This window comes from Pinus tabuliformis, chromosome 3_2, assembly GCF_031772625.1.
Source record: "Pinus tabuliformis cultivar Carrire ecotype Pingquan chromosome 3_2, CPIR1, whole genome shotgun sequence".
Taxonomy (NCBI): Eukaryota; Viridiplantae; Streptophyta; class Pinopsida; order Pinales; family Pinaceae; genus Pinus; species Pinus tabuliformis.
The window spans coordinates 263,744,089-263,756,676 of record NC_142302.1 but is presented as its reverse complement, the minus strand read 5'-3'; the positions used below and the strand labels follow the sequence as shown (position 1 = coordinate 263,756,676).

General features: G+C 40.6%; 1 protein-coding gene across 1 annotated transcript in view; it reads left to right on the top strand.

Moving 5' to 3' along the window:
• Positions 1-11,129, top strand: part of DIS2 (Arp2/3 complex, 34 kD subunit p34-Arc) — a 139,685-nt gene extending 128,556 nt beyond the window's left edge. The window contains exons 8-9 of the mRNA XM_089416217.1: positions 10,240-10,296; positions 10,463-11,129. Of these exons, the coding sequence (XP_089272343.1) occupies positions 10,240-10,296; positions 10,463-10,540 (135 nt within the window). The 3' untranslated portion in view covers positions 10,541-11,129. The remainder of the gene's footprint in view (positions 1-10,239; positions 10,297-10,462) is intronic.
• The last annotated feature ends 1,459 nt before the right edge of the window (positions 11,130-12,588 follow it).

Here is a 12,588-nt window from a genome sequence, read left to right as displayed (position 1 = left end):
TATGGTGCCCTAGATGCAAGCCTAATACGACTGAAAAGGTGGGATGTAGGTGACCCTCAAAACAGGGGCAACATGAGAGTTTGAGGACTCAAACATGCCCAGGCTAGCTGCATAATAAATGGGACAACAAGATATGCTAAGATACATGGGACAACAGCAAGGGATGGCAAGGCAAAGGGGACAACAGCTACAACATATATCTAGGCAACATTGTCAAGGGACAACTGCATAATAAATGGGACAACAAGATATGCTAAGATAAATGGGACAGCTAGGCATGATGCTTGGTGCAACAAACAGTGGGACAACAAGCACTCATAGGAGCAACAATGGACGACTAGCATGGTACAACAACGCTGCAAATGGGACAACAGCCAAGTATGGCGCTGCAAATTCATTAGACAACAACAAGGTACAGTGTGCTAGTAAATGGGACAACAAAGGGATGCTAAAGCAAAGTGGGATAGCATCTGTGACATGACAGCAGCAAGCATGGACAACAACAAGCATGGCAAGCGCGGATAACATGGATAGCACTGGCAAGCATGGTGTTGCAAGCACCTGAGACATGCTATATGACAACATGGTTCAACAATGGCACATGGGATAGCAGTGCAATAGTCATGAGGTCTGGGATTGTGATGATGGGTGCAACACGGTGCAACACGATGAGGTGCAGTGTGATGACGAGATGCAGCACAATGATAGGTGAAGGAGTCGCCTTGGAGAATTAGTTGAATCAACATGTTTTCAACTGATCTCATGTATCATCTTCATAGAGATGATCTATGCTCTTATCTAGATAAGTCATAGTGTTGACTTCTGTTGTAAATTTACTATCTCTCTCTCTCTCTCTGTTGAACTATTGAAGAACATATAAGAAGAATTGATCAAGGGTTTCCCCACATTGGGGTTTGTCCCTGGCTAGCGCCACATCTTGTGTCCTCTTGTCTTGGCTTGTCTTCTGCGATTTATGTTTATGTTCTATCTGCAGTTTACTTTAATGCTGATGTGATTGCTAATCTGGAAAAGATATTGAAATAACTGTGAAAATTGAAATAAATTGCTCTAAGCATAGAACATACCTAAAATTAACATGGAATCGGAGCTAAGGTGAAGACAAAGTCCAAGCAAGAGTGAAAGAGCAATCACCGAAGATAGTTGGGAACGAACAAAAGGATCAATGGATTCCTCAACCCTCTTCAAATTCACCGAGGGTGAAGTCGAAGCAGAGAATATTATCAGAATGGCGCAGCGGAAGTTTCTGATGGCCTACCTAAAGATCACTTCAATGGAAAGTCCGGATCTAAGGGTGGAAGGAAAGGCAGATGCCTTGGTTGCAATAAGTTCGGCCATTATGTAGAGGAGTGTCTGAATGGAAAGGACACATCACTTGATGATGATAACAATCATTCCAGGGACATCTTCAATGATCAGAGGAATGACAGGTAATGCAGGTCATCAAGGTAACGGTCGACTCTTCAGAGAAAGCAAGGAACCCCAGGTATGAAGAATCAAATGTTATTTTTGATAAGATAAAGAAGTGTTATCTTGTATTGACCCTCTCCTTTAGATTCTTTGGGAATCTGGCTTATTGATTGTAGTGCTTGTCATCTTCAACCTTAAAGTAAAGGTTAGGATCGGCTTCACTCCTAGTGAATCCCAGCTTCATCAAGTAGCTATCGATCCTCTCATACCATGCTCGGGGTGCTTGCTTCAGCCCATAGAGAGCCTTTTTGAACCTGCATACATGAGATTTTCAATCATAAATCTCAAATCCTTCGGGTTGCTCCACATAGACCTCTTCTTTGATCGAACCGTGTAAGAACGAGATCTTGACATCTATCTGATGTAGGTTCCATCCTTGTGAAGCCACAAGGGCTATGATCAAGCAGATGGTTGTATATCTGGCAACAGGTGCAAATATCACATCATAGTCTATACCTTCCTTCAGGGAGAAACCACGAGCAACAAAACGAGCCTTATACTATTCCGTACTTCCATCTGCTGCAGCTTTATCTTGTAAGGCCATTTTGAAGTAACAATTGTCTTGTCCTGGGGTCTGGGAACTACTTCCCAGACATCATTCTCCATAATGGTCATAACATCCTTCCATACTTGATACTTGACGGCATCTGAGAATGATGAAGGCTCATTTTGTATGATTGTGCTCATACTGGTCAGGTATCCCTAATACCTGTTGGGTTTCTTACTTTCACGGAAGGTTCCTCGGGGTGCAGCATGTCTTTCAACACATCAAGTATCCCCCTAAGCCATGAAGACCTCTTCCTGGAAGAGGAAGGCTCAGGTGGATAAATAGGATCCATCGGTTCTAACACATCAGGCATTGTTACATCATCTACCCATAGAGACAGCTTCCACAATCGTACGGTGCCGCACCATTCTACTCTGGAGTATGTAGTGTAGTAGTCTCCCTCTTAATGCTAACCTCAGGTATGCCTGAGTGAACCAACTGTACTATATCGGAGGTCTTGCTTAGGCTTGAGGGGAATGGTCCCCTTTTAAGCTTTCCTTCGGCACATCCCGAACATATACCTTCTTTCTCTACTCGAAATTCGGGCATCCTTGATACCATATGTCTTACATCGGGTAGATCTTTGTAATGAAGGTGGGCAAACCTCCAATGCCAAGGTTCGGACTAAAGAGATGTGTCATAAGACATGACACCTACCTGACTTTCATCGACCTGATATAATGAATCAACAAAAAACCCAAGAGTAAAGGCATCTTTAACATTATTTTTTGATACACGTACCTTGCCATCGCTGAAGGTTACCTTGTAGCCTTTGTCTTCCATTGCCGAGATGGACACCAGGTTCTTTTGGAGGTCAGGTGCATTTAATACATCCTGGAATTTCTAGCCTTCTTGAATGGTTGTCCTCTTCCTTGATTTCCAACATTCCTTTTACCTTTGCTATTGAATTTTCCATCCCTTCGATTACCATGAGAGGGATTTTGATCATCGTCACGGTGAGAGTCCTTTCTATCAGGGCATTCCCTTGCATAGTGACCTGCTTTATTGCAAATGTAACATCGTCCTTTTCTTCCACCCTTAGGTCCAGCCTTTCTTTTTGATTTAGACTCGGAATTATTTCTTTTCTTAGCATGAGAAGAAAAGGTAGCAGGAGGACCTTTAGGCAAGGGCATTTCTTGCTCTTCTACCCTTGTTTCTTCTAGAATGCATCTAGCCATTAATTCCTTGAAACCAGGAATTACATGATTGTTCAGAAGAGTAGTCCTGAACACGTACCATTCAGATGGTAATCCTCCAAGAGTCGTGAGTGCCATTTCCCTGTCAGTAATAGCCTTCCCAATAGATAGGAGATCGTTCTTGATCTCGTTGATTCTTAAGAAGTATGCTTGCATACTCTCATCTTTACCCTTCTTGATTTCCCTCAGCTTATTTCTAAGAAACATTTCTTGATATGCATCATTAACTTTAAATAAACTCACCAATCTATCGTAGATTTCCTTGGAGGTGTTTAGGTCAAAGATGTAGGCCACCAAGTGCTTGTTGATAGAGTCCCGAATGATCTTCTTTGTTTTGACTCCTCCGGTTTTCCATTTGTATCTGGCAGCAGCGGATGCATTTGATGGAGGCTCAACAATATTGCCTATCACATGGTCCAACACTCCTTGATCTTCTAGGGTTAGATCGATAGACATCTTCCATCCGTGATAGTCAATTTTCTCACGGAGCTCATCTTTGGCAGGAAAGAGTGTTGAGGACCCCATAGTTCTTTTAGGATAGCCTTGCCAATCTTCTCTTTGTTGATTGCTCTTGCTCTTGCTCGAGCTTTGTCTTCACCTCAGCTCTGATACCATGTTAATTTATGGTAGGTTCTATGCTTATAACAGTTTACTTCTTTTTCTTATTATATTCCACAGATTAGCAATCACATGTACATAAAGTAAAGTGCAGATTAAACATTAAACGATCGACATAAAACAAGCCAAGACAAGAGACACAAGATGTGGCGGTTAGCTAGGGACAAACCCCACAATGTGTGGGGAAACCCTTTGATCAAATCTTCTTTTATCTTCAATAATTCAGCAGAGAGAAATAGTAGAATAAATCTAATTTATATCAGCAGTAGCAAACCCTAGATCAACATCATCAACATTAGCGGCTTAATCATCAAAACTAGGGCAGTCGATATCTCACAAACCGACCGTTGGATCGACTTGATTCCACCACCAAAAGTTGCAGCCTTCAGAGGAGGCTCAGATGAACCTACAACGCAGTTCAGAAGAGGAGGTTTGATGGTCCACACTAGTCAAACTTTGGATCTGCAGTTGCAGCTTCAGTTTCAGCAGCCTCCTTCAAACTAGGGCAGTCGATATCTCGCAAACCGACTGTCGGATCAACTTGATTCCACCACCAAAAGTTGCAGCCTTCAAAGGAGGTTCAGATGAACCTACATAGCAGTTCAGAAGAGGAGGTTTGATGGTCCATGCTGGTCAAACTTTGTATCTGCAGTTGCAGCTTCAGTGTCAGCAGCTTCCTTCCACATGTGTGAGAGAGAGACTCTTTTCTGCGCAGTAGAGAAGACCCTCTTTTCTGCGCAGGAGAGAGAGAGAGAGAGATGTGATGAGATGAGAGTGCAAATGAGGAAAAGTCCTCTTGTATTTATACAACTGATGATGTTTGAATAGATGCGACTGTTGGGCTTCTGAGCCTACATGAGTTGTAGGTCGGCTTGATAATAATTCCATAATCAAAATAAATTCATATCTCCATAAATACTTATTAGAATCGGATGATCTTTAGATCAATCCTACACCTCTCGACGAGAGGAATCTAATAAAAATATTATTAGCCATGAATAAGATGACCCACATTAAGTTTGGCCCTAGTTGCCAATTTAACAAACACGTGACCATAGGGCGATTCACCCTCCTCTAATGGTGCGTTGTGTACAGGGTGAATGGCTCAGCCTTCCCCTGTGATGTCCCGAGGCGACTTAGGGATAGGATGAATGGTTCTCCTGTCGAGGCATCCTACCCATGCAGTCTGGGACGCATGGGAAATACCTCTTATCTGGGCAATGAGTAGGAAATGGGGTTAGGGACCATAGTAGTACTATCGATGGACCCATCGTTGTATCTACCGTACTCCCTATGCTAGGATGACCTCCATTGATCTGGGATCAGTATGAATGGTTTGAGACACTCTCTAGTGATATTGATCTGGGATCAATAAAACTGACTTCGGGTCAGTAGAGAATGGTATGAGACATTCTCGATCAATTCTTCTTCTTCATGGTTCAGCAGAGTAGAGTAGAGCTTAGTAGAGCAAAACAGAGCAGAGCAGAGCAAAGCTCAGCAAAACAGAGCAAAGCAGAGCAGAGCTCAGTAGAACAGAGCAGAGCTCAGCAGAACTCAACGGAGCAGACTAGAGCTCAGTAGAGCAGAGCAAAGCAGTGTAGGGCACTGATGGCAGAGATAGTACAGTCAGACATATGGATCAACGAATGGAGTTCTCTCTAGTTGAGAGAGAGTGTTAAAATTGGCAACTAGGGCCAAACTCCATGTGGGTCATCTTATTTATGGCAGCTGATATTTTTCTTGGATCCCTCTCATCGAGAGGTGTAGGATTGATCTAAAGATCATCCGATTTCGATAAGTATTCATGGAGTTATGAATTTATTTGTGTTATAAGACAATTCGTCAAGGTCGGCCAGCAACCAAATAAACCCCACATGTGCTCAACATTTTAGTATAAAAGGAGATGATTTGAGAGTCATTTCTTACACACACTTCTATCTTGATTTCTCTCCACTTGTCTTGGGTTTTAGTTGAAGAGAAATCTAGGAGTGGAAGCCCTAGACGTTGGAGGAAAGAAGATTAAGGGAGCTGCCCTAGCCCTAGACGCTGTCAAAGAAGAAGTCTAAACGCTGTCCAAAAGGCAGCCCTAAACGCAGTCTAAGGGCAGCCCTAAACGCAGTCTAAAGGGAGCCCTAACACTAACCTACGGTGCCCTAGATGCAGGCCTAATACGGCTGAAAAGGTGGGCTGTAGGTGACCCTCAAAAGAGGGGCAGCATGAGAGTTTAAGGACTCAAACATGCCCAGGACAGCTGCATAATAAATGGGACAGCAAGATATGCTAAGACACATGGGACAGTAGCAAGGGATGACAAGGCAAAGGGGACAGCAGCAAGGTATAGTATGACTGTTAGGGACAACAGCTACAACATATATCTAGGCAGCAGTGGCAAGGGACAGCTGCATAATAAATGGGACAGCAAGATATGCTAAGATAAATGGGACAGCTAGGCATGATGCTTGGTGCAGCAAACAGTGAGACAACAAGCACTCATAGGAGCAGCAATGGACGGCTAGCATGGTACAACAAGGCTGCAAATGGGACAGCAACCAAGTATGGTGCTGCAAATTCATTAGACAGCAGCAAGGTACAGTGTGCTAGTAAATGGGACAGCAAAGGGATGCTAAAGCAAAGTGGGACAGCAGCTGTGACACAACAGCAGCAAGCATGGACAGCAGCAAGAATGGCAAGCGTGGACAGCATGGATAGCAGTGGCAAGCATGGGGCTGCAAGCATCTGAGACATGCTGTATGACAACATCGTTCAACAATGGCACATGGGACAACAGTGCAGCATAAGGTGTAGCAGTCATGAGGTCCAGCATTGTGATGATGGGTGCAACACGTGCAGCACGATGAGGTGCAGCATGATGACAAGATGCAGCATAATGATAGGTGAAGGAGTCACCTTGGAGAATCAGTTGAAGCAACGTGTCTTCAACTGATCTCATGTATTATCTTCTTAGAGATGATCTATGCCCTTATCTAGAGAAGTCAAAGTGTTATCTTCTTAGAGATGATCTCATGTTGACTTCTGTTGTAAACGTACTATCTCTCTCTCTCTTTGCTGAACTATTGAAGAACATATAAGAAGAATTGATCATGGGTTTCCCCACATTGGGGTTTGTCCTTGGCTAGCGCCACATCTTGTGTCCTCTTGTCTTGGCTTGTCTTCTGCGATTTATGTTTATGTTCTATCTGCAGTTTACTTTAATGCTGATGTGATTGCTAATCTGGAAAAGATATTGAGCTAGCTGTGAAAATTGAAATAAATTGCTCTAAGCATAGAAGATACCTAAAAATTAACAAAAATCCATGGCTTAAGATGATAGAAATAGGTTCAATTTCCAAGGGATAAAATAGATAGTGACTTCCTTTCATGGATTCCAGATAAGTAATCAATGACCTAGTGAAATCTTTATCAAAATTTTATTTAATTCTATTATACAAGGTCAAGGTAGTCATTTGTCACAATTTTGAATTCTCTATTGATTCTGAAAAATAGTATTGATTGGGTATTGCGAGTATAATGCACAAAATAGTAATGTTTACCAAAATAGTGATTCTGCGAAAAAGGAAACTTAAGAACCTCATGCCTCTATCTATTGCTCAGAACAAATGTGGAAGAATATTCATCGAATTTGATGTAAATCTATTAGAAGCTTCAAAGCAAAAGGATCATATGTGGGTGGCAGTAGACAACACAAAAGGGGCACGATTTATTACTTGTAGAATGAACCACTAAGCAACGTAACTAAATTACTATCTTGCAGGATTCTAACATGACAAATTATACTTCACAAGTATTTTCTCAACAGAAAGTGAATAGAACCAATCAAAATTGCAATCAATAGAAACGTCTTCAGGTCAATATCTTGTTTTATTTCAAACAATTTATTTTCTTGTACATATTTTCTTTTTTGGGGGTTCTGCTATGCCATCCCTTGAAATTTGGGCGGTCACTGTTTGTGGCAGTTGCTCTTTTACCTTCCTTCTGAAATCTGAATACTAGTGTCCAGCGGGTAGAGGCAGCTCCAACGAAATCTGAAGAGCAAGCATTGTATCCAATCTCTTCGCAAATGAAAATGTCCCGCCGGCAGCTTCAATCACAGTGTATTCACAATGGCAAATGAAAATCAGAAAATGTAATGCGACGGGTTTCAAGTTTCAACGTTAGGTTAGGACCTAGGTTACTTCGGCGATTTATGGGCGAGTTAGGTTACCATGGCAATTTGCGGGCGGCTTTTTCCACCTTTTCCAGCGCCAAAATGATTTTCAAATGACTGATTCGTATTCGGGAAAAGCATGATCCATATCACAATTTCCGTGATACGGATCCGTATTTTCCAAAAACGTTTTAAAAAACTAAAAACACCCAGGATCCGTTTCCAAAAAAAATGTTGTCGTCTACGGAGGCGGAGGAATTGCCCGGACGACCAAAGTGGCTGGCATCCGGGCAAAAAAAATTCAAAAAATCTTGTAGATGCAGTGTTTGAATCATATTTTTGATGGTGGAAATGGATTCAGCACCATCAAAAACCTCTAGAGCATCTAAAATTATAGAGTTTGACAGCTTTTACTTGGATCTGTAAAAGTCCCTGCCAGATTTTTTCAAAATATGGCCGGAATTTCCATAACTTTCAGGGCAAAAAAGCATAATCGTTAGACTATGGCAAAAAAAATTGCGTTTCCGAAAACCGTTTCCATGCCGAATCATACAGGTTTCCGTATCTGAAACGGGGATCGGAGTTTTGGAGGGTTAGGGCAGACGTTTCCAGCAACTTAGGATTACCTTGGTTTGTTTCATTTTCATGCTAAATAGAAGCTGCCTAATTAATCCCTCGTGATATAGAGATGTCAACAAGTTAAAATTTGTTCCTGCATGGTGAAGAAACTAGAGGGATCTAGTATTCTCCACTGGAAATATAGTTTATGTTGTTGGCTGGATAATCTGATTTACATTTTAGCTATGATTTTTAGCACCGACAGTAGTGAGGTGTATATACAAGTGGACCATCAAAATGAAAATTAAAAATAAGGCAGATCATAATATTAGTAAAAATATATAATAATAAGATAGGCCACTATACATCCATCTTAACCCTGATATTTTAACACTGACAGGTTTGTGCCTTGATTTCTTTTTGATCACCCAGTGTTTTTCCGAATAGATTCAGGGTTAAGATGGATTTATGCTAGTGATAGGGTATATTCAAACAGTTTATAGCCGATTTCTAGATGCCTATCAGGGATGAAATATGTTTCCTAAATCCTAGTCCCTACTTGCACCATGGTTTTCACATATTGAAAAGAATGTTTATTTCTATCCACATATTTAAGCTTCCGCTGGCAAAAATGTCGTATGCCAGAAGTCCATTGTCAATTTGTGTCACTTTCCAGAACGGTTGGATGTAAAAATCATTACGGTGCACTTTGGACAACTCAATATGAAATCATTGATGGCTTTACTATTGTTTTTTCCTTGTCACCAATGCTCTGGCTTTTGGTTTGAAGAGTTGGACATAGGATGCCATGTCAAAGTAATTTCATGGAAATTTGATTTTAATGTATAAGAATGACCTATGTTTTCAAGAGCCTTCTACTTGCACCTAGCATTTAGGCATTGATTTCAGGTGATTGACATCTAAGGTTATTATTATGCAACTATCTTCTTCTCTTTAGGCCAAATGTCTTCATATGGGTTGGATCTGGAGGTTCTGGGTTTTTGGTGGAGCTTAAGGTTATTTTCCTAATATTTGTCAACTTACTCACTGTAATTTGTGCGCGTTTGAACTAAGCATGGCCAACAAAAATTCAAAGGACTTTCAGAGAAAGCCTAACTCACTAAATTAGTGAATATTGCTAGATTTAGCGTTTTACTGTCTTGTTCTGGTTAGAGAATATCTGCATGTGATTAGAAATTTGATATATTTAGGTAGCGCATTTTGCTGAAGTTGTACGTTAATATATGTAACATATTTACACAGCTGTCAAAAATATATTGCATTTATGGCCTGAACGTGAATGGACAATATTTTGTTTTGGTGATGTCAAGTGTCAACCTGATAGCTAAAGTCGCTCGGAGACCTAGTGGATGTTGGAATTCTTGTAATCCATTATTTGTGATAATAAGCTGCGTTATGCATTTTTGTGCAACTTCAGGATATTCGAGTTTTCGCTTTTTGGATTCAATGGGCCTCGTTTTCAAGTGCATGTTTATCATTTCAAAATATGATTTAAATATTTTCGTTTCTAAATTTCATTGTCGACTTGTATAGCAGGCTCTTGTAAATGCCTTCTACTCAATGTAACCATGGAGTGAAATGATGTCTTATAGTCTATAGTAAGGAATAATTCACTTCTGAAATGAGTTGTCTTTTCTGCTTAACAGTGTTCAAAGAGTTTCATGCACACTAGAATGAGGCGGCGTGTTGAGACTCTGATTCAGGTAGATTTCTTATAATTGGCTATTTCGAATATCTAAGCTTGAAGTTGGGAAGCTTGAAAGATTTCTACATTTTTTTCTAATTCAGGTGGTTATGTTATATTTGTTTATTGGATTAGTCTAATTTTGAAGCTTAAAGAAATTGAGACGTCTCTGCATTTGGTTTCAGGCATTGAACCGTGCAAGACCAGATGTGGAGAAAGAGAAAAAGACAGCACAAGGCCGGTCCTTTAAGCGGCATATATGATTTGCAGGGGACCCTATAAATTGATTTTGCTGCGACATTGCTGTTGATTTCCGTAATCGTCTGTAGTTGATCGTGGAATAAGATGAAATATCCACATCAGGCTACGTAATGCATTTGTTTGAAGGGTGAGGAAAATGCAACATAAAGGCAAGCAAATCTAGCCTGATTTTTTTTTCTCTTTCTTCAGAAAATTCATAAATGACTCGTTTCATTGGTACAAAATTCTCAGAGTACTCTGCCTCGTTTGACATTTTAGTTTTAAGGGGTTATAAAGCATTGGAGCTATTCATTTTGCATTTAGTAGGCATGAACAAAGAGTGTCGTTAGAAACAAATGTTTGTACAATAAATGCAGCTATTTGAGGGTTCAATGTAATGGATGCCAGGGCGCATCTCTGTATTTTATGCATTGGTTTTTCATAAAATGTCCAGTTCCCGAATGGTTGCATTCTCAAGTGGGGCCATGTGCTCAATGGATGGGACTACTTATTTTGTGCTAGAGACCTCAATATCACCCTCACCTCCCCCGTTGTCATTTATATAAATACTGAAAATAATACAGATTACCCATTTGATTTGGTGTTTTTTTCCTTTTTCAATTCCGTCTCTGCAAGTGTGGTGTTTATTTTTTCTCCTCATAGTACCAAACCACCCAAATACACTGTACAATTCAGTGTTGATAATATCGGTATCAGGAAAATATCGGCGAGGGTCCAGAAAATATCTTAGCGGCAATATCGGCGAAAATATCGGCAAATATCGGCAAGCATAAAAAATGCATAATATATTCATTTTTCTCGGATTTTTAAACCTATAAAGCAATAACAACATGAAATAAACACATTGGCACATAAATATGAAGAAAACACTGATATATATGATGTCAAATAGAAATGATACATCAAAGGCGATACCATATCCTGCTGATCCCTGATAATTGTCCATTCAAGGACTCAAATGTGGAGAACCAATACAAAATAAAATCACATATATAAAAGTATCTCATCATCATGAGTTATATGTAGCACAACAAATAAAACTAGCAGCTATCTATCTGAAATCACTGCCCTCTCCCCCTTTTACGGGAAAACATGATGGGCTGTTTGCCAGGCCTACCCCTAGTAGTAGGAGGCCCTGACCCTGCCTCTGCACCTAATGTCAAATAATGAGTGCTAGGTATGGGGCTATGCTCTCCTATATCTATAGCAGATGGTGTTGATGCTGATGCTCCCGCAGTGTCCTCCTCCTCCTCCTCCTGCTCCTCCTCTGAGTGCTGCTGCTCCTCTGACTCCGAGTCCTCCTCTTGCTGCCCCTGCTCTAATGGATCATCTGCCACTAGCTCTAACCATGAAGGTGACTCCTCCAAGAGGGGCTCCTCAAACTCCACCCTCCACGAAGACAATACATCAATATTGTCTAAGCTAAGTCACATGACACAAGGACACGAGACACGGAGGACACGTAAATACGAGTATTCAATACGAAACACAACGACCTGGAAACAAGACACGGGGGACACATTTTATATATATATATATACCAAAATATAGTTTTTTATCCATATTAAATTGCAGGTTGCAACTTATCTAATCAAATTAAAATATAATTACTTCTCAAAGTTCATAGTTCACTTAAAAAAATAAATATAATCAAAATTTACTATTTAGAAATTAGAATGTGATATGCTTGGTCTTGATTCCTGAATATTCAATGTTCATTGTTCATGTACAACTTACAAGCACATAAGAAAATAACTAAAGTCTAATCCTATTGATTTCCTCCGCCCCTCTTGCGAGAAAATGCCACAGCTTTCCCTTTCCCTCTAGATGTAGATGCTGGTGCTGGTGGAGTTGGCAGTGGAGTTTGGTATGCTCTAGAAGCTGAAGAACTAGAAGTAGGAGCTATAGGAGGTAGACCACGTCCTCCACTGGTGGTAGGGGTAGCCCGGGCAGGTGGTGTCACCTAGAAACATTACAATCTCCCAATCCTGAAATCCTAAAAAACTGATAAGTCTGCTGCATTTTGAATGAAATCTAAAATTCTACTTTC